Source organism: Dicentrarchus labrax, unplaced genomic scaffold, assembly GCF_905237075.1.
Source record: "Dicentrarchus labrax unplaced genomic scaffold, dlabrax2021, whole genome shotgun sequence".
NCBI lineage: Eukaryota > Metazoa > Chordata > Actinopteri > Moronidae > Dicentrarchus > Dicentrarchus labrax.
The window spans coordinates 3,963,881-3,989,369 of record NW_026136707.1 but is presented as its reverse complement, the minus strand read 5'-3'; the positions used below and the strand labels follow the sequence as shown (position 1 = coordinate 3,989,369).

The following is a 25,489-nucleotide window of genomic DNA, read 5'->3' as shown; positions in this document are numbered from 1 at the left end:
GCTTGATTGACAGCCTGGTGGTAGCAACTGGGTTGAGCTGTGTTGTGGTGAATCAACACATGGCTCATTTGAATATTAAAATTTGCCATGTGTTGATAGGTCAGGACACGAAAATGTATCCAATGAAATTACTTATTTTGACACACATTTTAGCCAATAAGTATTAAACTAACAAGGCGGACCTTTTTTGTTATTTTCTCAAAAGCCGGACAGGGCATTTAAAGGCCAAACTGTCCGGCCTAAAGCCGGACGAATGGCCACCCTAGTTACTAGTAGTTGCAACAGCATGTGAAAAAAAACTACAAAGTGTGCTAGGCCAAAAAGGACGTTAATCTTGCGATAAAAAAAAATGACGCCGTTAACTGACAGCACTAACATATATATATATATATATATATATATATATATATATATATATATATATAAAATTGTATGTCATCTACTGTGATGTCTTAATTGTGTAACAAATGAACATTTGACTTTGACTGTGCTGTCAGCATCATGCTGCACTGTGAGTCAGTGTCCATTGCTTTTGCTGCATCCTGTCCAATTGCAAACAAATATATACATGATGTAGCACAGCTAATCCCTGTGTAACTCTAACAACAACTGCTCAGCCATGGTAGTGTGGTTAGACCATAGGGAAACAGTAAGCAGACAGACGAGTCAAAAACAAGTAATTATAATACACTACACTTTCACCTTATGACAAACTTATACTTTGTGTAGTCCAATTTGTTATTGTGAATATTGTCAGCTGAATGTGTGCTGTAAATGTACGTAGTTTTAAATGTCAGTCAGAGAGAAGGTGTGTGTACATATATCCTATATGTGTGTACATATATCCTATATGCATTTATACGTGTAGATATAGACACATGCAAATCATTCACACAACCCATCATTCCTATTATTAAATTAAGACTGTGATGTTTATGAGTACTGGTTCATTCGGTATGTGTGGTATGCACATCTCAGTTTGATTACATAAGAGGCTGTGAAGGATTTGAGCATTTCGTTGAACCCAAAGGAAAATTAAGATCAACGGTTTCTACTGGAGTGCAGCTTAAGAAATTCTTAACTTGGCACACATCATTGGCAACAATATTGGCACAGATGACAAAATGATGCATTCCTTTTGTATAAAGTGGTACCATTAAGCTGCCACAAGGTGATTAACAAGGGTTTGGGTTTTGGCTGGTGGTAAATTTGTGAAATGAGATTGAATAATCCAAAATATAAAATGATGTCCTTGTGCTAAAAGGAACCTGCTGCAGCAGAAAGAGCAGGGTTCGCTGGAAATGTCAGGAATGTGGCTGCTAAAGATGACTGGATTTGTGTGGGCGATACACTCTTGAGGGAGATTTCCTGTTGTATCTTCATAATATACAGTGACAGCTACCTTAAGTCACCCAACAAAGTTGCTGCTGTGATTCTGTTCTGCAAATGTTCAGAGGGAACAAAAAGGGACCAGGAAGGAAGGACATGACAGGTGTTCTTTTGTATTGTTCTATAAGGTAGATGTTTACTTGAACTCTTTATGTTGAAAACTTGAAGGCAGTATTTTTAAAGTTAAATTTGTCTTTTGCTGAACTCTGATTTTATTCCTTGGTTAAGAAAATATAATTCTTGTGGCAATAAAACTGGAGATGGAGATTAGTTAATGGAATGATGGTCTGATTAAGTTGGGTTAAAAGCAAACTGCATTAAAACAAAACTGTCCTTTTTCACCCTAATTACAAGCAACACATTGACTGGTATGAATGTAAAGTAATCACAGGGTTATTATAGGAAGTGCTGGAAGAAGCATTGATCTCTTCAGTACCACGGCAATAAAATACTTCATTACAAGTGAAAGTCAGTGAAAAATCAAGTAATTTTAACAACAGTATATACTGTTGAGGGTGGTGCAGTGGTTAGCGTGAGCGTGAATGATTGTTCGACTGTGTGTCAGCTCTGTCATGAACTTGTAATCTGTCTAGGGTATACCCCGTCTCTTGACCCTGGAAAGGAGAATGGATAATGGATCGATAGATATATATAGTATATATACTGTTGGGTACTTAAATCAATAACAATGCATATTTCATAAACTGGTCATCTTTTTTATTATAAAATCTAAATCTGAAAAGTAAGTAGTAACTATAGCTGTGAAATAATTGTAATAGAGTAGTAAGTATAAGTATAGTAAGTAGAAAGTATAAAATAAATTCAAGTAAAGTACAAATACCTCAAAATTGCACTGAAATATAAAAGTTGAGTAAATGTACATATACTGATAACTAATGATGAGAAGCAAAGCACTGTTGGGCAAAATCCTTCTATCTTCTGACTGGTAACTTTTCAAGAAGCAAGAAAACCAAGCCCCTTATACAGCTGAACCACATTTAGCTGAACAATGCATTATATTCCTTTTAAGTTAAAAACATTTAAACTGGGTTTCAAGGTTTTCACTTTTTATTATTATTTTTATTGTTTGAAGTGTCTTACAAATCGTATGACTTTATTACTTGATATCTTTTGAACAATTTTTAATTATGCCTTATTTTCTGATCCACTGCAGGATGGCTCAAGACAGCGTAAAGAAAGAAAGAAGACTGTATCATTCAGCAGCATGCCCACTGAGAAGAAAATCAGCAGTGCAAGCGACTGCATCAGTGCAATGGTGGATGGATCTGAGCTGAAGAAAGTGCGATCCAATTCACGCATCTACCACCGCTACTTTCTCCTTGATGCTGACATGCAGTCATTGAGATGGGAGCCCTCAAAGAAGGAATCAGAAAAGGCCAAAATTGATGTAAAATCCATCAAGGAGGTTCGGACAGGGAAAAATACGGACACTTTTAGAACTAATGGAACCTATGATCAGATATCAGAGGACTGTGCTTTCTCAATCATCTTTGGGGAGAACTATGAGTCCCTGGACTTGGTGGCAAACACTGCAGATGTAGCCAACATATGGGTTACAGGGCTGAGGTACCTGATCTCCTATGGGAAACATACCTTAAATATGATAGAGAGCAGTCAGAACAACATGCGCTCATCGTGGCTAGGTGAACTGTTTGATGAGGCAGACAGTAATAACAACAAACAAATAACAATATGTGCTGCTGTGCAGCTAGTCAAAAAGTTGAACCCAGGACTTAAAAATGTGAAAATAGAACTAAAGTTCAAGGAGCTTCACAAAGCTAAGGACAAAACAGGTTCTGATGTGACAAAAGAGGAGTTCATTGAGGTCTTTCATGATCTTTGCACCAGACCAGAAATTTATTTTCTGTTTGTTCAGTTCTCCAGTAACAAAGAATTTCTGGATACCAAGGACTTGATGATATTTCTGGAGGCAGAGCAGGGTATGGCACAAGTCAGTGAAGACACCAGCTTAGAGGTCATTCAGAAATATGAACCGTCTAAGGAGGGCCAGCTCAAGGGCTGGCTTTCTCTTGATGGGTTCACCAACTATCTTATGTCTCCAGAGTGCCATATATTTGACCCTGAACAAAAAACAACATGCCAAGACATGAACCAGCCCTTGTCCCACTATTACATCAATGCATCCCACAACACATATCTGATAGAAGATCAGTTTCGAGGTCCCTCTGATGTGACAGGGTACATCCGTGCCCTCAAGATGGGTTGCCGTAGTGTAGAGCTGGATGTGTGGGATGGGCCTGATAATGAACCTGTTATTTACACTGGTCACACGATGACATCTCAGATTGTTTTTCGCAGTGTCATTGACGTCATCAACAAGTATGCCTTTGTTGCGTCCGAGTTTCCACTGATCCTGTGTTTAGAAAATCATTGTTCCTTAAAGCAGCAGAGAGTCATGTTTCAGCACCTAAAGAAGATCCTTGGAGACAAGATCCAACTAGATCCTCCAAAACCAGAGGACTGCTACCTCCCCTCTCCATTTGAATTGAAGGGAAAGATCCTACTGAAGGGTAAGAAACTGAGCACGAACTGCACGGCTTCAGAAGGTGAGGTGACGGATGAGGACGAGGGGGCAGAGATGTCTCAAAGGATGAGCATTGAGTCTGCGGAACAACAGACTTTCGCACCCAAGAAATTCCAACTGTCGAAGGACCTCTCTGATCTGGTGACCTTGTGTAAGTCCGTGGAGTTCAAAGACTTCCCAACATCTTTCCAGAGCCAGAAGCAATGGGAGCTGTGCTCTTTCAATGAGGTCTTTGCCAGTCGCTGCGCCAGCGACTTCCCAGGTGACTTTGTTAACTACAACAAGAAGTTCCTAGCACGGGTTTATCCTAGCCCTATGCGGATTGACTCCAGCAACATGAATCCACAAGATTTCTGGAAGTGTGGTTGCCAGATTGTGGCAATGAACTACCAGACCCCTGGTCTGATGATGGACCTAAACATTGGCTGGTTCCGTCAGAATGGGAACTGCGGCTATGTGCTGCGTCCAGCGATCATGAGGGAGCAGGTTTCATATTTTAGTGCCAACACGAAAGATTCAGTGCCTGGTGTTTCCCCACAGCTCTTACACATCAAGATCATCAGTGGACAGAACTTCCCAAAACCCAAAGGCTCAGGTGCCAAAGGAGACGTAGTAGACCCCTATGTGTATGTGGAAATACACGGCATTCCTGCTGACTGCGCTGAACAAAGGACTAAAACTGTCAACCAGAATGGGGACAACCCTCTGTTTGATGAGAGCTTTGAGTTCCAGATAAATCTCCCCGAGCTCGCAATGGTGCGCTTTGTGGTGCTAGATGACGACTATATTGGTGATGAATTTATCGGCCAATATACAATCCCCTTTGAGTGTCTCCAACCAGGATTTCGCCATGTACCGCTACAATCTCTGACAGGGGAAGTTCTGCCACATACCTTGTTGTTTGTTCATGTGGCCATAACCAATCGAAGAGGAGGCGGCAAACCACACAAAAGGGGACTGTCTGTACGAAAGGGCAAGAGAAGTAGAGAGTATGCCAGCATGAGAGTGCTAGTGATCAAGGCTGTGGATGATGTCTTCAAAACAGCCCTGCTGCCACTGAGGGAGGCCACCGACCTCAGAGAAAACATGCAGGTAAGATGTTGAAATTAAACTCCATTAAATGGCTATTCTGTTCACTAGTATCCTTTGCCTCTGATATGTGCACTACTGAGTCAACAATATCATCATGAATACATGTGGTAACTGCATAACCTAAGGAAGAAATCCTTCTTCTAGCATGGGAATGTTTTTCTGTGAAAGGATAGACTAAAGAAAATGTAACCCCAAGTCAAGTTTAGATTATATCCAGATTTACTACGAAGAATCTTGAGCATCCAAAAAAGGCTCCCACCCTGGAAAGAGAAACACAAAACCACCAGGCTTGACTGAATCAGATTTGATCTAATCCTTATGTGTTGTGCAATAGTCTAAACCGATGCAGGGAGACAAGTTGAAAAACATTAAGATGAGATTCCGGTTTAAATGGTAGATCCATGTTATATAGATATTCATAAATTCTAATGTGTAAATAAGAAAAGCTCACAGTGGAATGGAAGAGGCAATAATCTCATTGGAATCATTCCATTGTTTTATGAGGTTAAAATAACTACAGCTACAACAGATGATGAACACAGCCTTTAGCAAGCCGTTAACATGTTTTAACCAAAGCACTCGCTGTTTTTATTGGCTCACGATCCAGACAAAACCAGTGTCATCCTGAGTCCTTTTCTGATATTAAGCAAGCTTTGCCACCACAGGGGTCATGAAAACAACGTAATTTTGTCTTTTTCATGGTCACATTTATGTAATATTTGTGGTCTTCAAACCTTATTTGAAGTCTCTGTAAAGAAAGATGACATTTTGAGAACTGCGTTGTGGTTGGTCTCATGTTGTGTTTCTTCAGGCATTGTATTAGGATTTATTTTGGTAGCCCTGTTTATATTGCAGTCATTGTGTGATAACAAGCCACTGGCCTTGAAACTATAACACGTCTTAGCCATCCTGTCATAGTTTGTCCTCCGGTTGTTTTTGTAGGGTTTAAATTTGGCCTTTCACAGGAAGGTTGGGATTTCTGTGTGTGTGTGTGTGTGTGTGTGTGTGTGTGTGCTTGTTTAATTTCCATGTGATACTGGTGTCAGTCCAAAAGAATTGAGTGTTTATGAGTAGCTAACAAGTGCCAAAATAAAAAGTTCTCACAGGTAATGAGAAAGCTTCCAGCCACTTCCTCTTACAGGGTGCCACTCTGTGCGGTTGTGGTCATATATTTAATGTGGATCAATGCCAGAGTTTAGCAACATGGAATACATTCTTTTCTTTTCATACTTTTATGCCATTAGACACATGTTTTGCTTGGCATGCCAGTATGACTGCATGAAAGCCCTGCTGTAATTTCTCTCCTCTCTCTGCAGAATGCCATTGTGTCCTTTAAAGAGCTGTGTGGCCTTTCAGCAGTGGCTAACCTGAAGCAGTGCATCTTGGCCCTTTCCCCTCGACTGACTGGAACTGACAACAGCCCCCTTCTGTTGTTCAACCTTGTTGACCAGTACCCTAACTTGGAGCCCCAAGGCCTGCTACCAGAAGTCCTGAAGAAAGTCGTAACCACCTATGACATGGTGAGTTGTAGTCAGTAGTGGTTCACTTTATCTGCACTGCAATAACACCTGGAAGTGAAAGGGATACACGCAGATGAATCAGATAAATTACCATACTTAAAAACACAAGGGACACAATTTACTGATGTGTGCAGCTGAAATATGAAAGGGGGATTTTATATTAAAGTCTACAAACCTCAATGAATACAAAAGATACTGAGATATAAATCAGCAGACTTGATTTAATCAAGATAATTTGAGGTAAATTTGCTTTTCTTTTCTTTATTGTGTCATGGTTCAAAAACACTTTCTCAACATACAAACTGTAGTTTAGGGGGATTTGGCACTAGTGCTATCTAACCATCTATGTAACCATCCATCAAAAAGAAAAAGAAAACCAAACCAAGCAAACTAGGTTTGACTCCAATCTAATCAATACCTTGGCTTTACATGACTTAATTTGGTCAGATATGGTTAGGTAATGGGGGCTGCAGCTCTGTTAAGTAATAAAATCAATATTCACAAGTTATGCAACATGCCATTGAGGCTATTTCCAGACAACACCATTATCCTTAACACATCCTGTTCTCTTATATTGATTCTTGGCACATTATGAGCAAGTTGACTTTCCATTATGTCTGGCAGGAGGCAGAAATCCCCTGCAAAACTCTACTGGCAGAAGTAGAGCAACAAGTGAACTACTTTGAATAATTTTGTATCCAGTAATTAGAGTTTGTTCTATCAGATTTATCTCCGTCCTTTTGGCTGTAGCATTATGTCTCCAGAATATTTATTCAAGCCTGTAAGATTTGGTGTTTAGCATCAGTGTCTGAGCCCAGCTGTTTTTGGTGTCGCATATTTAAAGTATGCATAGAGGAAGAACACACTGTTAGGCAAAAACAAATTGGTGAGGGCACTCTTGGTGTTGGTAGCAGCATATTAACTATGTTGTTTGATACATTTGTAATATACTCTCTGAGTTATATTTAACACAATGACGAGGGGTTTGCACACCTGTGTGACACACATTTTTCACATGTAATTTAACTTGTTTTGGAGACAGTGCATGGAGAAACAGTGTGACAGGAAACAACAACACCATTAAGTGTTTAACGGTATCCAACTTGGTTATTTTTATGGCACATTTCATCCCTTGGGACTCAAAGATGAAGAAGGGGATGATGCTGGAAAGACGCAAACCGATTAAGGTGACCCCTCTGTTCCATTCCAACTCAGGAGTGGAGGGCTAGTTAATTGGCCCTGATGGAAAGAGTGCCAGGAAAATTGTGTTGGATGGAAGAAAGAAAAAATTGATGGGTGTTTGGGGACCAGAATCGAATAAATTAAGAGTAAGGGCTTAAGTGGTTTGAGGCTGAAGGCCTTGATCATCAGCAGAGTGCCAGAGGAGATGGGGAGCAGGAAGGTGCACTGCTGAAGGGGAGCTGACAAGTACAGAGGCATCAATGAAACGAGGAGAGCCAAACCTAAAGAGTTGTAAATAATGTATGAAACTGTACAATTAGAAATTCCAGCACTGTGTCAAAATCCACCACTGGGAGTAACCCGGCTTTCGCTTCCTAATTGGCAAAAATAGAATCTGGGTCTCAAACCCTGCCCATTTGTGCGCTGAGAAAAAGGTGGAGAGACTCAGCATGATGCCAGTTTGTGGTCTTAGATAATATGGTCTCATTTCTGTTTTTGTACACAACAGATTAACTAAGGGCACTGCCTGTAAATAGAGATGAGTTAGAGATAGAGAGTGTCTGAAACATTGAACCAAGAAAATACAAAGCTCATATGTTAGTCATTGTTTTGTTTGTCACACAAATGTATTATTTCTTTAGCACTAAAATATATCATGTAAATATTATTTTTATGTATCATTATTAATAATCATAATATCTCTGTATCACCAGTAGCTCATTAAGCGTCATTATAAATAAAGTCTGTTTTAAAATTGTATTCCTGTTATACTAGTTACACGGTTGCTAAGCAAACATCACCTTAAAAATAAATGAGCATTTGCGTCTTTTGTTAAATGTGGGTAATGATAATACAACTAAACATACCACTTACAAGGGGTAGTCTTCAGTGTGCAAATGGGGCAAAGTCCACCCACTTACCTTTAGATTGTGCCTTGAAATACATTCGAGATGCTGCGTCTGCCACCAAGACGGTAATTTCTCCTCCCATCAGGGAAGTAATCACAGCGTGTGCGACAGCTCTAAGTGCCGCAACTGCAGCTGCGGAGTGACAAACAGCCACAATCACTTAGTCATGACTGCTTGTAGCAGAACATGGTGATTCACTGCATGGGTTTGTGAGACTGTATCTGTGCCCCATATGGTACACAATATTAGGGGATGGACAATCATGCTAAAAAAGAAGGCTGCATGTTTATATATGTCTTTAGAAACCCCCGAACTTTGGCATGCCCTCACCAATTCTCTCACAACTGAGATGTCTGAAACTTGTGCAGTTAATAATATCTTGATTATACAGTAGGACTTGTGGAATAAGAAAGAAAAAAAAAAGAGTGGTGTTATTCTATATTTCTCATACTGTCAACAAATCTAATGAAAGGATTCAAACCTGACTCTCAGTACTTTGTGACTTCCTGACAGTCTGTGGCGCTCCACTGCCAATTAGCCTATTAGTTCCTATTAGTGACTTATGAAATGTGTCACACTACAGTAGTAGTAATACAGTAGTTTTCAAAAAGGCTCAGTAATTTCTGTGTACTGTACATTTTACTGTCCAGTTACTCAGATGGGAAGAACTAGTGCATGTGTTGGGCATTAATACACGATTAGTGTGGCTCTTGTGAGGATTTCCAGCAGCAGGATAACTAAATTATGAGGTTATTACTAATTAAAATCTTGGTTCACCTGTTTTCCTGAAAGAAGTTTCCACTTTTCACATTTTCCCTCCATGCTGTTCCTGACAACCACCCCCACCCCCACCCCCTCTAGCTGGCCACAGAGCTGGCACACTCCAGAGATCGATCTCAGGGGCTCATGTTGGTCACTGCTCTTTTTCACAGAGTGGCTTTGTTACACTGAGCTTGAATAAAATTGTGTTTTTCTTCCCTTCCCTTCTGTCTTGGCAGCTGAGCAGGGTGGCCTGGCTTTGTGACATGACCTTGCGGTGCACTTAAGTCACTTAGGGAGTGTACAAGAAAATGTACAAGTCAATTATAACAATTCTGCATACACAAAGGTCCCAGTACCCAACTGGCACTAATTGAAATCAAAAGCAGAGCAACATTTGGCTATATATACCATCTCTTTCACATTACAACAATTAAGCTATTACTAAGATAATCAGAGAGAAAGATCCAGATGGTCTGTCAGGCTCTCTGTTCACTGAAGTGCTTATTTACCTCTTTTTTTGACAGGCTACATATGCATCATTAACCTCATGAAACACCACTGTGCCGTTGTCCTTGTGTAAAGAACCTAAAGGTTTTTTTTAGGAGGAGTGTTGGCATTTAATATGTAAATGGATTTCCCAAAGTCTTTGAGTCTGCCTTAATGGCCACCATGAGAGTTTTAACAGTCTGCAGGTCAGCAGAGTTTGTGCACTCAATTAAGGCTGAGCATAACACCACAGGAGCTAAACTTAGCATCTTTCACAGCTGCAATTTCACAGATAACACGGTAGTGGTGTGCTTCAAAATGACTCACATGTTTACGTTTTACTCCCATCATAATCGAATTACCTTCATTATTTGTCTTTTCTTTTAAAGAGAGGCTTTTCAAAACCAAGTATCAGGATTGACAGTTATATTTTTGTGCTGAAGACAAGACACTGTTCCTATTTGAAGAAAAAAAATGTAACTTTTAATAAACACCCTAATTGCTTGTGTCTCCTTCCCTCTAATTTTGGCTTTCAAAAATGCAATTCAGCGACCACACCCACCAGCGTGCCTGTAATAACAGCTTGTTTTTCTGAGCCCTCCCCGGATAGAAACACCCGGCCACCAGACGGAGACTGCTCCCTGCTTTATTGTGGCATGCCAGTTTTGCTGATGTGGAAAATAAAGGCAAATATGAGCAATATGTTTGTCTCCTTTCAGGTAATCCAGACCAGCAAGACTCTGCTAGAGAACTCTGAAGGAGTGTATGAGAGAATTCTACAAACCCAAAAATCAGGTAAGAAATGGTCAGATGGTGAAAGGAAATAACCATAAAATGACAGCGATCCCAACTCCACTAGACAGCTCCTGAATGGTTGCCCGAGGCCCCACCATCTCCCTGAAACCACACAATACAGAAAAAAACCAACACTGAAATTCGGTAGAACTGATTTGCTTTGCTTATATTATTTAAGTGGAATTACCATTTGAATCGCGTTCAAGTATGTGATCCAGTCACAATTTCCCTTTGAAAAGCTGTGGTTCATAATGAGGTGTTTAATTCACACCAGTAACAGCCACTGTGCTGTATTCTAATCAGAATGGTTCGGTTAAAGGTTCAGAGAGATGAGTGAACTGGAGCAAGACAACATCAAAGCTAACAGATGGGAGTCCATCTATAGGTCTTTGCTACCAGACACTCCATACTAGTTAGGCTCTCATATGTGCACTTAATGTTTTTGTTTATTGCTTTCTAGCCTATTGTAAGATCACGACTTAATGTGGCCAGGGGTAAAGTAACTCCATTCAGCATTTCTGGGAAGAAGGGTTTGATTGGCAGCTCATCAGTGAAGGCTCTGCTAGATTCAGGGATATGCAGACTGGACAGGCAGTCTCGAGGGAAAATATTGGCGAAGGATGCCGTCAAAGGATGGACAGCTCGCTTCGCCTGGTGCGTTTTATCTATGCTCCTGTTACTTTCAGAGGTCAGTCTTTATTCTGCGACAATTCTTGTTTAATGTAACAAATGGTGCATTCAATGCAGACGAATGGCTAAAACTTGTTAATGAGAAAGAAATTCAATATTGACATTAATGTGCTTTATAATGCAGCATTTTCTGGCACTGAATCCCATCTAAGTAGCATAGAAGGCTAATTTATGACTGAGTAAGCCTGAGTGTGGAAGGGAGGAAAGATGGACCATCATTACCACGGCTCTGCTTTATTGGTTTCCAGATGGATGACTTATAAAATATTAAATTTCTATTGTCTTGGCACATCAGAGAGAAGGACTGTGTCTTTTAATGAAAGCAGATCAAAGGCTTCATGCAGTTTTTTCCCATGGTGTTTTCAGTTTGACCACCTTCCATCCCTTAACATTTACCAGCCAGTGGCTTTGGGATAAAGATGTGCTTGAGCCTATTGGTATCAAAGATCCCCTAAAGCCTCTGCTCACATCTGTGCAGCTGGGAATTTTGTTTTGGACATTTTCTATTTGGTTCAGATTTGGCTGTAGCATGAGCAATTTAAAATGGCTACTGTATTAAATGAGTGAGTTGCATCTGCCTTCTTTAATCAGAATTGCCCTGTTCGTCTGCACAGCCTTTGTCAGCACTTTTCTTTATCTATACTCCCTGCTGTTTTTCTTGCAGTTTACAGAGCTACAGTATTAGAAATTATTTACGATATGTACAGTGTGCAAATGTGTTGGCTCAGCACATTAATATTACACACGCACATTATCAACGGTTGTGCTCCCTGAGTTCGACCTGTTGCTCATCTTCTGTGGGACTAAATTACTTTTTAAAAATAATTCAAGTTGGTAAGCCTGAAGGAAAGGTCTGCCAGAAATTATTATATCTTGTTCTACTTCATTACTTACTCATTTTTACAAAATGGCGTTTCATTATCAGGAGGGTTCTGTTTGAGGGAAGATGACACTCCATTTCATGAGTTGTGCATTTGGAAACCCAACAGGATCTGATGTAACTATCCTTTGTGCTGCTCAGTGAGTTCTAAGCCCTTATTGATAAACGCCTTGTCAGAATGAATCATTCGTTTATGTGAAACAATAGTCAAACGAATAACACAGCCATGAAAAGGCTCAAGTAGTCCAAACCTTTTTTTCAAAGGCTTCCACAGAAGCTTTGTGGGGCTTTTGGTCTAAAAGCACCATTATATATGATTATCTAAAATCAGCTGGAGAAAACTCAACAGCTAACAATTGCAAACTAGGACACAACAGATGGCAAACTGATGATCTTGAACATTGACTTATTTTCCATCCTGAACGAAACATAATTTTATCCCAGCGGTATGTGTGTGTATGTGTGTGTCTGCGCTCATGTACATGTTTGTATTTCAGTGTGTGCATGTGGTGTGGTTTAAAGCACTCGTCTGTTGTACAGAAACTGGGTCAGTACAAACCCAATTCCCCCTTTACTGCAAGCGGAACGTTCCAGCAGCAACAGCTATTAAAGTTGTGAATAATCCATCACATCAGCTCAGACAGGGGCCACTTTCCTCACAAAGGCAGAGTCAAAGAACACAGTCAGGTGTTTGCAGCTCAAACATGGATGTCACTTCCCTCACCCGACACTCACTTAGGTTCCAATTAGCATTCAGGGCATCTGGATGGCTGAACCTGCTGCAGACTAACAAGATCAGTGCAGAAGATGTTCTTAAATGCCAAGTGAAAAATTATGGTGCGCAGAGTGGCGCTGCAGTGACATTTTGCAGAACACAAAGCAAAGAGCTGATGTTTGTGTTACACAAGTTAAAAAACCTTTTTAAAATGTGGATTCCCCAAGATCATTCAGTATATAGGGCAGTGCATTACTATACTTTGTTTGTCGTGTTCTGAGGTTATTTTCTTAATATTAAACATTTGATCTGGGTTTTTATTAAACACTTTTAATAATCAGTCTTTGTCATTTCACAGCATTTGCAGCATTTTACATACAAGAAACAAAATTTGTCCTCTGCATTTGACCCATCCTACATACATGTGATAAACGATGGTGTGCAGAGTGCTGCTGCAGTGACATTTTGCAGAATGCTTCATCTCCACATGAAGGTTCCATACATTAGTTAATATTAGAGCTTGATGATAGAACAATTTATCACCAAATAACTGTTTGAGTTTTCAACCAAAGATGCCAAACATTTGCTGGTTTCAGCTTCTCAAATGCCAGGATACCCTGCTTTTCAGTGCCATGTATGATAGAAAATGTTTTTGACAAAGACAAGTAATCTGAAAATGTACCTTGGCCTCTGAAAAATGTGAGCGTAAACATTTGTTTGACATTTCATAGACTAGATGATTACTTCATCAAGAAAATAGCCAGCCGATTAATTGACTATGAAAACAACTGATAAAATGTAGCTGTTGTGTTGTCATTGTTATTAATCAGTCATGGATCCCAGCATTTCTTCAGTATTCTGTCTGATAAAGTTAATTATATAGATAAAGGCATTCTATGATATAAGTAGATGGAATCATCTCTTGTTAAAAGATTCATCAGTAATCAATCCAATGAATAATTCAGGTCATGCTGGTCCATACTGTATTTGTTTGTTGCTGTGAGATGCACAAGCATCCGTCTTTGTTGTACAGTTGCCGTCTTGCAGCATTACCTCACAGAGATCAGAGTCTGAAATGCATTGCTGAGAATGAGCTTCCCCCTTTCTTTCCTGCCAGACTCCATAAAATGTTGCTAGGCAACCTCCAGTGTGTGTATGTGTGTGCATGTGTGAGAGATAGAAGAAGCTGTGCACCTTCTTCAGCATAGTCATGGTCCACGTGCCACAGCAGCAGCAGCAGCAGCTCTGTAGTTACAGGCATAGTGACCTGAAAATGAAGAAATAATTTGACATGTCTGTTACAACACAGGAAATGTGTGATTTAGGAGCAGTGGTGTGGTGTTAGGTTCAAAGATGATAAATGTGTCAGATGTGCCAGTAAATTCTGTCTGTTGTTTGAGGTCATATTCACGCCTGAGATCTGGTGGCAGACTTGTAGCCTCAGCTGAGAGGCTCGAAAACAGCCCAACCCCACACCTATTATGGCGATTTCACACGAAGGGGGTCTCTCTCTCGCGTGCACACCATGTTTCCATGGCAACAGCACCAACAGGGGCCAGGACCGACTCTAGCTGATCTCGGGGCTTCAAGCGGAAATGTGTGCATTCTCGGTAGTACTTTCCAGTGTGTGTGTGTGTGTGTGTTACGCAGTTCTGGGCTTTGTGCATACTGGGAACTCTGCTCCCTTTTGGTTTATTTACCTCACAGGCTGCGGTTGCCTGTTGCTGCAGTGTCAGTGCTACACTATAAAGCAAGCTCAACATTAAACATGTCCTTACTCAGATTCAGTCATGCAAAGGGGAAAAAAAGAGAGGGAGAGAGGAGGTGGGAAAGCTCCTCAGGAGACAAATCCCTCCTCTGTTTGATGCGTTGATGCTAATCCACAGTGAAAGAACGTCATGTCTGTCTGCCTACACTGCATCTCTCCTCTGCTTTTCTCTCCGTTTCCGGGGCTCTTTCTTTTCCCTCCCATCCTGCCTCACTGCTTCCTTCAACTCCACTTTTTCTTTTCTTCTCTGGCTTTAAGTTATCTTGCCTTTTTTGCTTTCTCTCTTGCTCTCTCTGTCTCTTTTGTACCAATTCACCAGTTTTTGCTTACTCCCATGCTTCGACATCCCATCAACACCTCATTGGGATGTGTCACTGTGCTTTACCCTGTACTTACTAACATTTTACTCCAGGATATAGATTTCAGATTTCAGATTCTGAAGCAAGGCATCGCTGAAGGGATGGCACAAACTGCTCCCGGTTGATGTGGACAACACATTGCAAATTAATGCTAACACTGCGTGTGGACTGTTAAAACAAATACACACCCAAGAGAAACAGGATGCATCTTCCTTTGTCAGCTTGCAAATAAGTGATACTTGCTGAATAGAAATCCATTCACTTCCTCTACCATAATGGGATTTTTTTTTCCTTCGTTAGATCTGCTCTTCAGAAAATAGTGAGAAATATTAACATTGTGATGACAGATGCTTGTACAGTTTCACTTCTTCATGTCTCAAATCCAGTCCTCAGGTTGTCTCCTTAATTTGTACAGAAATTCGAACCTGATGTCTACTTTTTTCAGACCTGACATGCTGTACACCTTCAACAGCAGCAATCTGTCAGTGCTAGCTGTTATCATACTGCAGACATACAGTAAGGAGAGAGGAATCCTCCTCCACAGCCCGAGAATCTCTTCCACATACTCAATCCGTCTGCTGCAGGAGGAGACTGTGAAATGTTGACAGTACATGCCAGTGTCTTCGCTCTAATGTGCTTCCTCACAGTGACAACAGGCTTAGCACCCAGTCACATCTTCCAGACTCCAGTCACCTCACAACTGCTCTTCTGTCTCACAAACGAGCATGAATTCCAACCATAAAGACCAGCTAGACACGCTCTCTCATCTGTCTCTCTCTCTCTCTCTCTCCCCCTCTTTCAGCGATGGAATTTCACGAGAACCTCCATGACTTGGCTGTGAAGGAAGGGTTGAAGGGCAGGAAACTGCACAAGGCGGTTGAGAGCTTCACGTGGAACATCACCATACTGAAGGTGAGATTTTCATCCACAGCCGGCAGTACGCCAGTGACTACTGTGTCACTCCAACATGTAATACACAAGTTTTCTGTATTTTTCTGTTTGAGTAGCGTGCAGTTGCCACATTGCACACTGTTATTTGAAATGTGTCTTTGCATTAATCAAATTATATGACTGTTAGGGCTGAGCAGTAGACCAGTTTCCAGGCGCAGTTGTCATGGGAAGTGCACACACAGGGGCATGAAAACAAAGTCAGGGGGCTTATGGGATGTGAAGTCCCTTTCAGTGATCCGTTGTGGCTGGTAAATGTTGCTTTTTCATGTCTTCAAACAGTTTCCTATGAGTGAGGTTTCGCCTGTATAAATTTCCAGCAAACCACCCTGATTATCTGACTGACTGAATTGCCTTTCTGTTGGTCCAGGGTGACATTCGTGTATTCATGTTAGCTGATTCCTTACTAAGAAAGGGATTTATTCTGTGTTGTTTAGCATCAACCAATCAATACTGAGTGACTTATTGGTCCTTCTGACAACATTGTCAGTCAATATGGAAGTCACAGTGGTGGTTGCTAGCAGTTTGTTTTATTTCAGTGTATTTACATTGATTAAAGAAATGCTGATTTTAGAGTTGTTTTTTTCTGTAAATTCTGCAGCTCCATAAATCTCATCCATGCTTGTTGCCATTTTCATAAATCTAGCATGGCAGCTTGCGAGCTATGCAGAAAGATAATGTTGACACTCTTAATCCTGCCTACAAGGCTATGATTGGTCGAGCGGGCTCAGTTTTAGACCTATTTGAATCGCTGAACAAATCTTAGATGTGACCAATGATTCAGAGGTTTTGAAACAAGCTAGCAGGTCTCTGATATTATTATAATATTATTATGAAGGGGCTTTTGTGCTATTCCTGTGATCCACTGATGTTCCGGGACAGACACACAGATAATAAGCAAATACCTGCAAGATAAATGCTACTAGTTGCCATTTCTCTCTGGGAACTTCATGTGTCTATCACTGTGTGGTTTTAGTTAGGTTTATTTAGAAATGTGAGGATGAGTGTCTTGTACAAATTTACTTGTAAAAAGTACTTTTCAAGCAAGTTGCTTTTTTTCCCCTCAATACTGAAAATGTCCACAGACTGTGGTAATGTGTGTCCTGCCTCCCTGATCATTTGTAAACCTATTTCTATGGCTCAAATCCATTGTATTATATACTATATACAATATTAGTAACGATATTGTTCTAATATTTCTCATGTGGCAAAAAATCTGATATAAAGTAATCAAATTCACACATTAGGAGGCAATATTATGTCTAGTAGGAATGTTTGGGAGTCACTAGTCTACATAGTGTGCACCTCATGTATTTTATCAACCTCCATTGCCAAGAAGGTCATTCATTAATAATTACCTTCTGCATATTTATTTGTGTTTGCATGTGTTAATTAAGATTACCTCACAAGCAGCTCAGCTATAATTTATACTTTGTCCCCAGGCAGTTGGGTTGAGTCAGGCATGTGTGTGTAATTCACTGCGTGTGCCGTCTGTCCATGTGTAATCTGAGGCTCTTCTTACGTATAAAGATCTTATTGTTGGCAGTCTTACCACTTAACAGACTTGAGAGTTTTTTTGATAATTACAAGTACACCAAGCTATCAACTCAAGGTCTTGAAGACTGAATAATGGCTACTATCCAGCAAAGCTTTGAACTGGCAGTTGAAGCTCTTTTCAAACATGGAGTACCCAACGTCGCCTGCTTTATCGAGCCATGACAGTGATGACGTCTTGCCATTCAGACACGGGCGTCCATTGTGTAAAGGTTCCTCAGGGCTTTATACAGACACGATAGGACCTTTAATGACAACAGTGGATAAACGGCATCTGGTGTGAGAGACGGAGGGGAACTGCTGAGCTGGAAAAAAAATGATATAGACGCATCAGTGATGATTATTAAAACTTATTTTGCCTTAATTAATGACCATTGTCAGTTCAAGGGAGGCTCCTCCAACAGTCTCCTAATATATTCTCATCAATTTTAAATTGCTAAATTTTGCTGCCTGTTTAATGCTGAACAGTGCACACACATAGAATGAAAAGACACTGGGAGTTACATTATTTCTCTTTTTACCACTTTTGCTCTGGACTCTATAAAAATGATATTTCCCCTCAGACAAGAAAAGAAAGAAAAGAATATCTTCGTCAACTTAGAATTGGATTATTTAGGGTGTTTGTTCCTTAATCAATTGATTTTGCTTTCTTTGTACATAGAAGATGATAATGATATTTAAATGATCATTTATTACAGAGCTTAAGATGTGTGTTTAGTTCCTCTGTGTATTTAACCTTGTGCTGCTGTGGCCTTTACATTAATGTGATGCCATTTAATTCAGACTTGCTGGAAATGTTACTTGCCCTGATCAAATGAGACTGCCGTGACTTTTACGTAAAAGTTATTCAGGTGATTATACAGACATGGGACAGAGCTGTAACTGCCATCACATCTACATGTTAAGGTGCTGATGTCTGACAGCGGCTTAACCCAATTTCTTCACAGCTTGCCTTCATGTCTCATGTACTGCTACGCTGCTGTGATTATTCTAACACTTTGATCTGTCATTGCCCCCTCAGGGTCAGGCAGACCTACTGAAGCACGCCAGGAGTGAAGTCCAGGAGAACCTCAAGCAGATCCACTATGCTGCGCTCACCTGTAACCTGAGTAAAGGCAGACCGGGAGGCGACTCTTCCGGCTCCGAGTCCAAGAGCAGACGCAGCCTCGAGGCCATTCCCGAGAAGGCCACAGCAGAGGAAGAGCTAACAGATGAGGAAAACTGAAGACCTGCAGTCCTGCTCTGGTGCTCTCCTGGCACCCACATTTAGACCTCTACTCTGTTCCTGCCTACTGAGCTCAAAACCCAAAGCTCTTTGTGTCTTTATCCTGGCATCACAGCTCTACACACACACACACCAGTATTTTTCCACATTCCATCGTGTACATTCCTGTATCCCAAGCACAGCTGTAACCTCTCAGACGTCTGCCTTGTAATCATCAATAAAATTCCACCACTACTCCGGGACACATATCCTGCCCAAAGTTCAGACCACATGAACTTCAGAGAAGTTTTGGGGAACATGCTGAAATGGATGTTATGTAGAAACACTGATGATTATCAGTGACAGACATAAATCCTAATTTTCCCTAGCATAAAACCATCTACAGTCCTAATGCATCAGTTTGCCACCCTCCCTTCACTCCTCTGACCCAGTCTCTCATTTCCTGGGTGAGTTGGGAGAGCCGAGGGAACTACCAGCCACGTGACCGTTTAAGACATTGACCTACTGTTCAGAGACACTGCACTTCTACTCAGCAGACCGGGGTGTTACCCGAGGAGACAAATAAAAAGAGAAGAGCCCTCGGATCGTTGCAAGAGATTTCTTAAAGCACAATTTTTTGGAGTTATGAATGTAACAGGACAGAGGGAGCGAGGAAATAATGGAAGAAGTAAAGAAAAAAAATTGGACAATAATGTCATGAGAGTAAAGAGCTGTTTACAATACTGAACTTGTCCATGTTCTTGTCTGCCAAAATAGTATGAGATACTATGTGTATATATGGAGTTTCCTGTTACCTTTTTTTCTGCAGAGTGCATCATTTTATTATTGTATACTTGGAAATATAAGATTTATTTTATAAAAGATATATGAACATGTATGTGGAAAAACAAAAAGTTTTATTTGTCTGTAGATATCTGATAACGGTTGTCACTAGAGAAGTGACCTCCGTGTTTTCCTGGCGGAGAGCTCCTGCGTGTCGAGACAGAAAGACTAATAATAGAATGTATTCATACTGTTTGGGGTGCAAACAACAGCAAAAATCACAACCAGCAACTGCATGAGAAGGAACTACGACTCACTCAAAAAACTGTTTGGACGTTGACACATTTTCATATTTCAGAATTTGATTTGGGAATATGTTAGACCTTTATTTTTGGGGCATGGTCCTCCCATTTTAGGATGTTGTAAGAATGAAATCCAAATCAACTTTATGCTCAAAGTGTTGTTTTTTTTCTCCCCAGGTGTGCTCCCAACCAATTCTGTTATTTAAAACACCCAAATGAGAAATCAGCTCTGGCTGGTGTGAAAACTCATTCCCTTGATTACTTGTAATCATTTGGTTCAGTTATTTTTCTGTGCAGAAATGAGTGAATAAGTCTCGCAGGAAACCAACGTGATGTGTTTGGATCTGGAACTGTGAATGGGAGGACATGCACAAAAACAAAGACTAGTTTCATTTTAATCGTGCAGTTCAAGGTTCGATAGTTTAAAGATGTGTCTCACTGTCCAGTACCCATGAGCTCTGCTATGTTTCATCAGTCACTGTTCAGTGCAAAGTGCAGTTCACCTACTTGCAGTGTTATGAGATTTGGTCTGGGGAACCGCTGTGCGACTTATTTCGGACGGCTCAAGTGGTTCCCGTCTGCCAGACAAATCAAGCGAGTCACAACACTTTGATAACCCTTTGTAAGAATTTAAACTCAGGTCTGGTGAGATGGTCGAGAAGGATGTGAACTTCACGGTAGTAATAGCTTCATAACCATTCCTGGTGACAAAGTAGTATTTCATCCACAATTACCCTGTGATTAATTGTGCCACGTTACTGCTGACTAAAACCTACTGTATCAGTTGATAAAGTAGGAAGTGAGAAAAGAGTTTTAGTCTTTGAAAATGCCTTTCCCCACATGCTGCTTATATAGTGCTCTTGCTTGCTATTCATTTAACAGTCTATATTTGTCTTTTATTTCAGATCTCATATAGGAAAGTTCTACTAACTTTCTACTGGCTGGATAAAGGATGCTTCAAAATGATCAGTCCATGACATGTTGCCATCTTTACACGAGCTACTGTATGTGGACAAAAGTAGGGCTCAACGGTTTGAGGAAGATATCGAATAATTTCTGATCAAACTTGCGATTGGGATTTAAATTGCAATTCTACAAACCTGTATTTGTGCTCTACATAGTATTTATAACTAATGGACAACTAAGTTAGCATTGTGTTAATGCTTTAGTTGACAGCTGTGCACTGTAGCTGCCTAAACTAATAATATTAAGGTGATAAGCTTAAATTGATGATGTATATAATGTGCTTAAAGCTCCATCTCTTGCATTAGTTGTTCGGCCCTATACAAAAGCTGTTAAATCTAAAAAGGAAAAACACGGTAGTAAATATATCCAAAGACCTGCTATAAGTCTGTACACATTAGCCTTAAAAAATAAAGTTGGCATAACTGTGGCCAAGTCTTGCATTAAAGTATTTTCATGGATTTTTTGCTCATTAATTTAGTCAAAATATTGATCACCAGCAAGAAATGTATTCTCTGAATTAACTTATGAATTTCTAAAACAGGCAGTAATTCACTCTCTTGACACAAGGCATTTAGACTGTTGAATGAAGCCCAAGCATTTTCTTTAAATGTTCGTCTGCAGCTCTTTTATTTCCCCCCTCAGTGCTCACAATGTTGTGCTCTTTGGTTTTAAATACTGTCCACACCTCCTGCAGACAAGACAAAAAAGACGTTGTCTCTGAATTTCAGTACTGTGCCAGTCGGCGTATTTATGATTGTTGTTGGGATGAAAAAAAAAGAGGCATTTCAACTGTACTCCAGTCTCATCTCTTTATCTGTCAAGTCCACAAAAAAAAAAAAAAAACCTCTGAATAAACAATGTTGGATATATTTGTCTGATGTGCTGTGTAATTCAACGATTTGTTCTAAAAAAAAAAAAAAAAAAAATGGCATGAATAAGTAATGTTCTGTTTTTCATCACTTTTACGTCCTGTGTTGACAGAACAGATTTGCCCAGGTCACACCAGCAGCTTTCTCTTGAGTTCGACTAGTTCATTCCTAAGCAACTGTTACGTCTGTGAAATCCCCTCATCTGCTCTCTTACTGCTCACCGATTATCTCTCTCCTCCCTGCAGCAATCGGGTCGATGCTCCACCCGGCCTCAACTCTTGAACTCTCCTCCCCTCAGGCTGCACCACGTTGGACTGACCTTCCTGCACTGCTCTTGCTCCCCAGTCCCCCCTTGCAGGCATCTATGAAAAGTAATTCACATCCCAGCGTCTCTCTGAATCACTTTGTTTCCCTTTCCACTTGCTCTTTACTGAAAGAAGGAGAAAATCACTTCTTGGATGAAATGTCACTCTCTCAGGTCAAACGAATATTTCATCCATTTTACTTTCCTGCCTTGTGGCTTGGACTCTTTACAGGCCTCAATATTGGTTTCTAATCCAGAAATTAAAGCTCAATCTCCTGCTGCTCTTATTCTGAGTCACTTTCAACAAAAATATTATAGCCAAGAGCCCAAAATGCTAAACGTCACCCAAGGTTAGCAGCACGTTTAACCCAAAATATATATACACATGTATTAGTCATGTTTGCTGCACGGCCAACATGAGTATGTAATTCTTTATTTTCATGGACAGATACACCTAGTCCTGACTCCCCCAGCTGTTTTTCTAAAGCTTCGAGGAGTGCATGCATCAGTATTGATCAGCTCCATGTGTGTCGAGTGGAGCAAAGAGAGCCTGGGGAAATAAAGCTTCAGATGGCTCTGCCTCCAGCGTGCACGCCCTCACACGCAGAGGTAACAGGCGAAGGTAGGCACCGATTTACGAACAAGCCAGCTGTGCGGTTACTGGCGAGCACATAAACTTTATTTGTATAGCGAGTCACAAAGAGTAAATTACGTTTAGAGCCCCCAACTGCAAACGCTCAATCATCATTCGACTTTAATCCAGACCTGCAAACAGTGGAGAGATTTGTCTGTGGATCTAAGATTATGAATTTGAACACAGAAAAATAAAAAAAAACTTCATTTAAGCTGCGACTGACCCAGTTTTTTCTTTAAAAAGTAATCACTGAAGTCTTCAAATCACTTTTTTTGTTTTTAAAATCAGCTGGCAGCGAGTGTACATTTTTTACCTTTATGATCTCTCCTCTTATCGAGTTAAAAGGCTGCCCGTCATATCACTGCCGGATAAGCCGCGCAAACATATATACACACAAGACTGCTGCTCTATTGCCTCAACAGACGGGTCTGCAATCAGCTTAATGCATGTAAAGAACATGTAAACTGACCAGAATGGCCCTCTAATGCACTCTTTATAGAGCTTTTTGATGAGTGTGCCACAGAATGTTGATTCCGTGAAATGGATTTTATTAGCCGTAAGAGGGTTCGAATTGCAGGTTTCTGTTTGCACCTTCCAAGCCATAAATTGTTCTTGTTGGGAATCATTAAACATTGTTCTGTAATGGCTCTAATGTTACTGAGTTTTTTAAAACGATTTTAAATCAGAACTCTTCCTGACACCATCTAGTCAACAGATCCGTTCTTGTAACTTAAAACTTGACTTATCCAAACACTTCTTCTTGGGGAAATGCCAAAAGTGCACATTTAGTTTAACATGCTTTAAGTGAGAAGTATGCTCTGTTCAATAGCTACATCACCTGAAATGTGACATTGTAATAATACCGGCTGTTCCGCTGTCAAAACATACGCCTGAATGCGTCAAACTTAGGTACTCATATTCAGGATTGTAGGAAAGCAGACAGCGTTATCACCATTTAAAGGTTTGAGTTCTAAAAGCGCAGGGGAGTCTGGCTCGCAAACAATTCCGAGAATCATTGTGGAGAGTTGCAACAGTAAACACCGTCTGGAATGAATCAGCCGCTGTCACAGAAAGCAGACAAGGCCGCTGCGAGGACTCAAACATTCCCAGAAGTAAGCAACTGCAGCGCGGGGACGATGAATGGATGGACGGATGGATGGGCCTGGGCCTGTGCGCCGGGTCCGAACCTAAATCATCGTCTCCGTGTTTACAGCAGAGCGGTGGCACTCAAATGGGCTGTGCTGGAAATGTTTGGACGTGTAAAACAAATGGCTGTGCAGCACATGTTTTCAGTGAAGATGTTTTCTGTTTGGATCATCCAAGTAGGTGTCACTGTCTCCTGCGGTAGCTCCGCCGCTGGCAGAACAGTGACGCTGGTGTTGGTTGAGTTCCCTGCAGCCGAACGGGGGCTGACACACCATGACAGCCTCCAGATACCTTTTTACAAATGAGGTCCCAAATGGAGTAAAGGTCAGTGAATGCATCACACTTAACCTCCATCCCTGCTTCTCTCCAACACCCAGTTTCTGCTTCTCCACTTCTACATTAATTCCCTCAGGTTATTGATCCACTCTCCGTCCCTTCCACTGCTCTCATCTCAGATACGATGGCCCGCATTTGGCCTCATCAGCCGGGAGTGAAATGACATTTAAGCCCAGCAGCGAATCCATGTGAAAGTGAACAGTGCTGTCAGTGACCTGTGAGAGTATGCGGTCAAAATAATGGATAAGTATAGCATGGGATACATTTCCCATTGGTAAAAGGTTCATAAAGTCCTGTAGTCTTTAATTTCTTTGCTCAACAGGAGGAAAACTGCACATTGAGAAAGATTATCTGCACTGGGGGATAACGAAGTTTTTCAGCAGGAGATTATTTTCTCTATTAAGGGATTCATGTTTTTCTCTACGAAATGTCAGAAAACAGTGAAACATAATTACAAATTACCCAGAACCCAAGGTGGCTTCTTCATATTCCTTTTTTTTTAATCCAGTCCAAAACCCCAACTATATTCAGTTTACTATCATGTATGACAGAAAAGCAGCAAATCCTCACATTTGATAAACTGAAATCAGAGAATTACAGTTACATTTAGTAAAAATGGGGATTATTAGCAGGATTTTTAAATACAGAACATACTACCATCCACACGTGCAGTGCGCACATATTACAGCACTTCACGAGTCTCCCAACACCACTCTGCTCTCGGTGAAACCATAGCTAATCTGTTGTTAATTCATTATCACGGACTGAAAAAAGCTTTCACTGGGTGGAAATCTCTCCATTATTTTGTCTTTAAAGCAGAAAGGGGGAACATCACAGAGCACAGTGAAAGTTCTGCCTTCCAGCAGTGAAGATGGTCCATAGGTTACTAGTTAAATTTGCTTAATGAAAAGTTTTTCCTTTAAAAAAGACACAGGACACTTTTTTTGATGCTAGGGTTAAGCTTCACTCCTCAGATGTTGATACTGTGTCATACTGAACTGGACTCAGTGATTTATATCTAATTGAAAGGTCACCAAGATTATCTTTATGCACTGATGCATCTCTTATCGATTGATTGCACCTCCTCTTATTGACTAGATACTGTCACTTGTGCTGATTAGTGGAACAACTCTGGACAACTATTTTGATCATTAATCATTTACCAAGCAAAAATGCAAAATGTATGCTGGTTTTCTTTTCTTGTTTGACGCTATTGTACACGGAATCTCTTTGAAATTGTGATTGGCATTTGGCATTTTTTAAACTAAGTGATTAATGAAAAAAACTAATTCACAGATTAATTAATTAAGGGAACAATCCTTGGGTTCATT

At 40.5% G+C, this 25,489-nt stretch overlaps 1 protein-coding gene across 2 annotated transcripts in view; it reads left to right on the top strand.

Moving 5' to 3' along the window:
- Positions 1-21,738, top strand: part of LOC127367636 (inactive phospholipase C-like protein 2) — a 39,009-nt gene extending 17,271 nt beyond the window's left edge. Inside the window, exons 2-6 of one of the 2 annotated variants that reach the window (XM_051407661.1) lie at positions 2,564-5,047; positions 6,364-6,567; positions 10,625-10,700; positions 15,915-16,024; positions 18,636-21,738. In XM_051407661.1, the coding sequence (XP_051263621.1) occupies positions 2,564-5,047; positions 6,364-6,567; positions 10,625-10,700; positions 15,915-16,024; positions 18,636-18,839 (3,078 nt within the window). In that variant the 3' untranslated portion in view covers positions 18,840-21,738. The other variant, XM_051407662.1, reaches the window with a different exon arrangement.
- Positions 21,739-25,489: the final 3,751 nt, after the last annotated feature.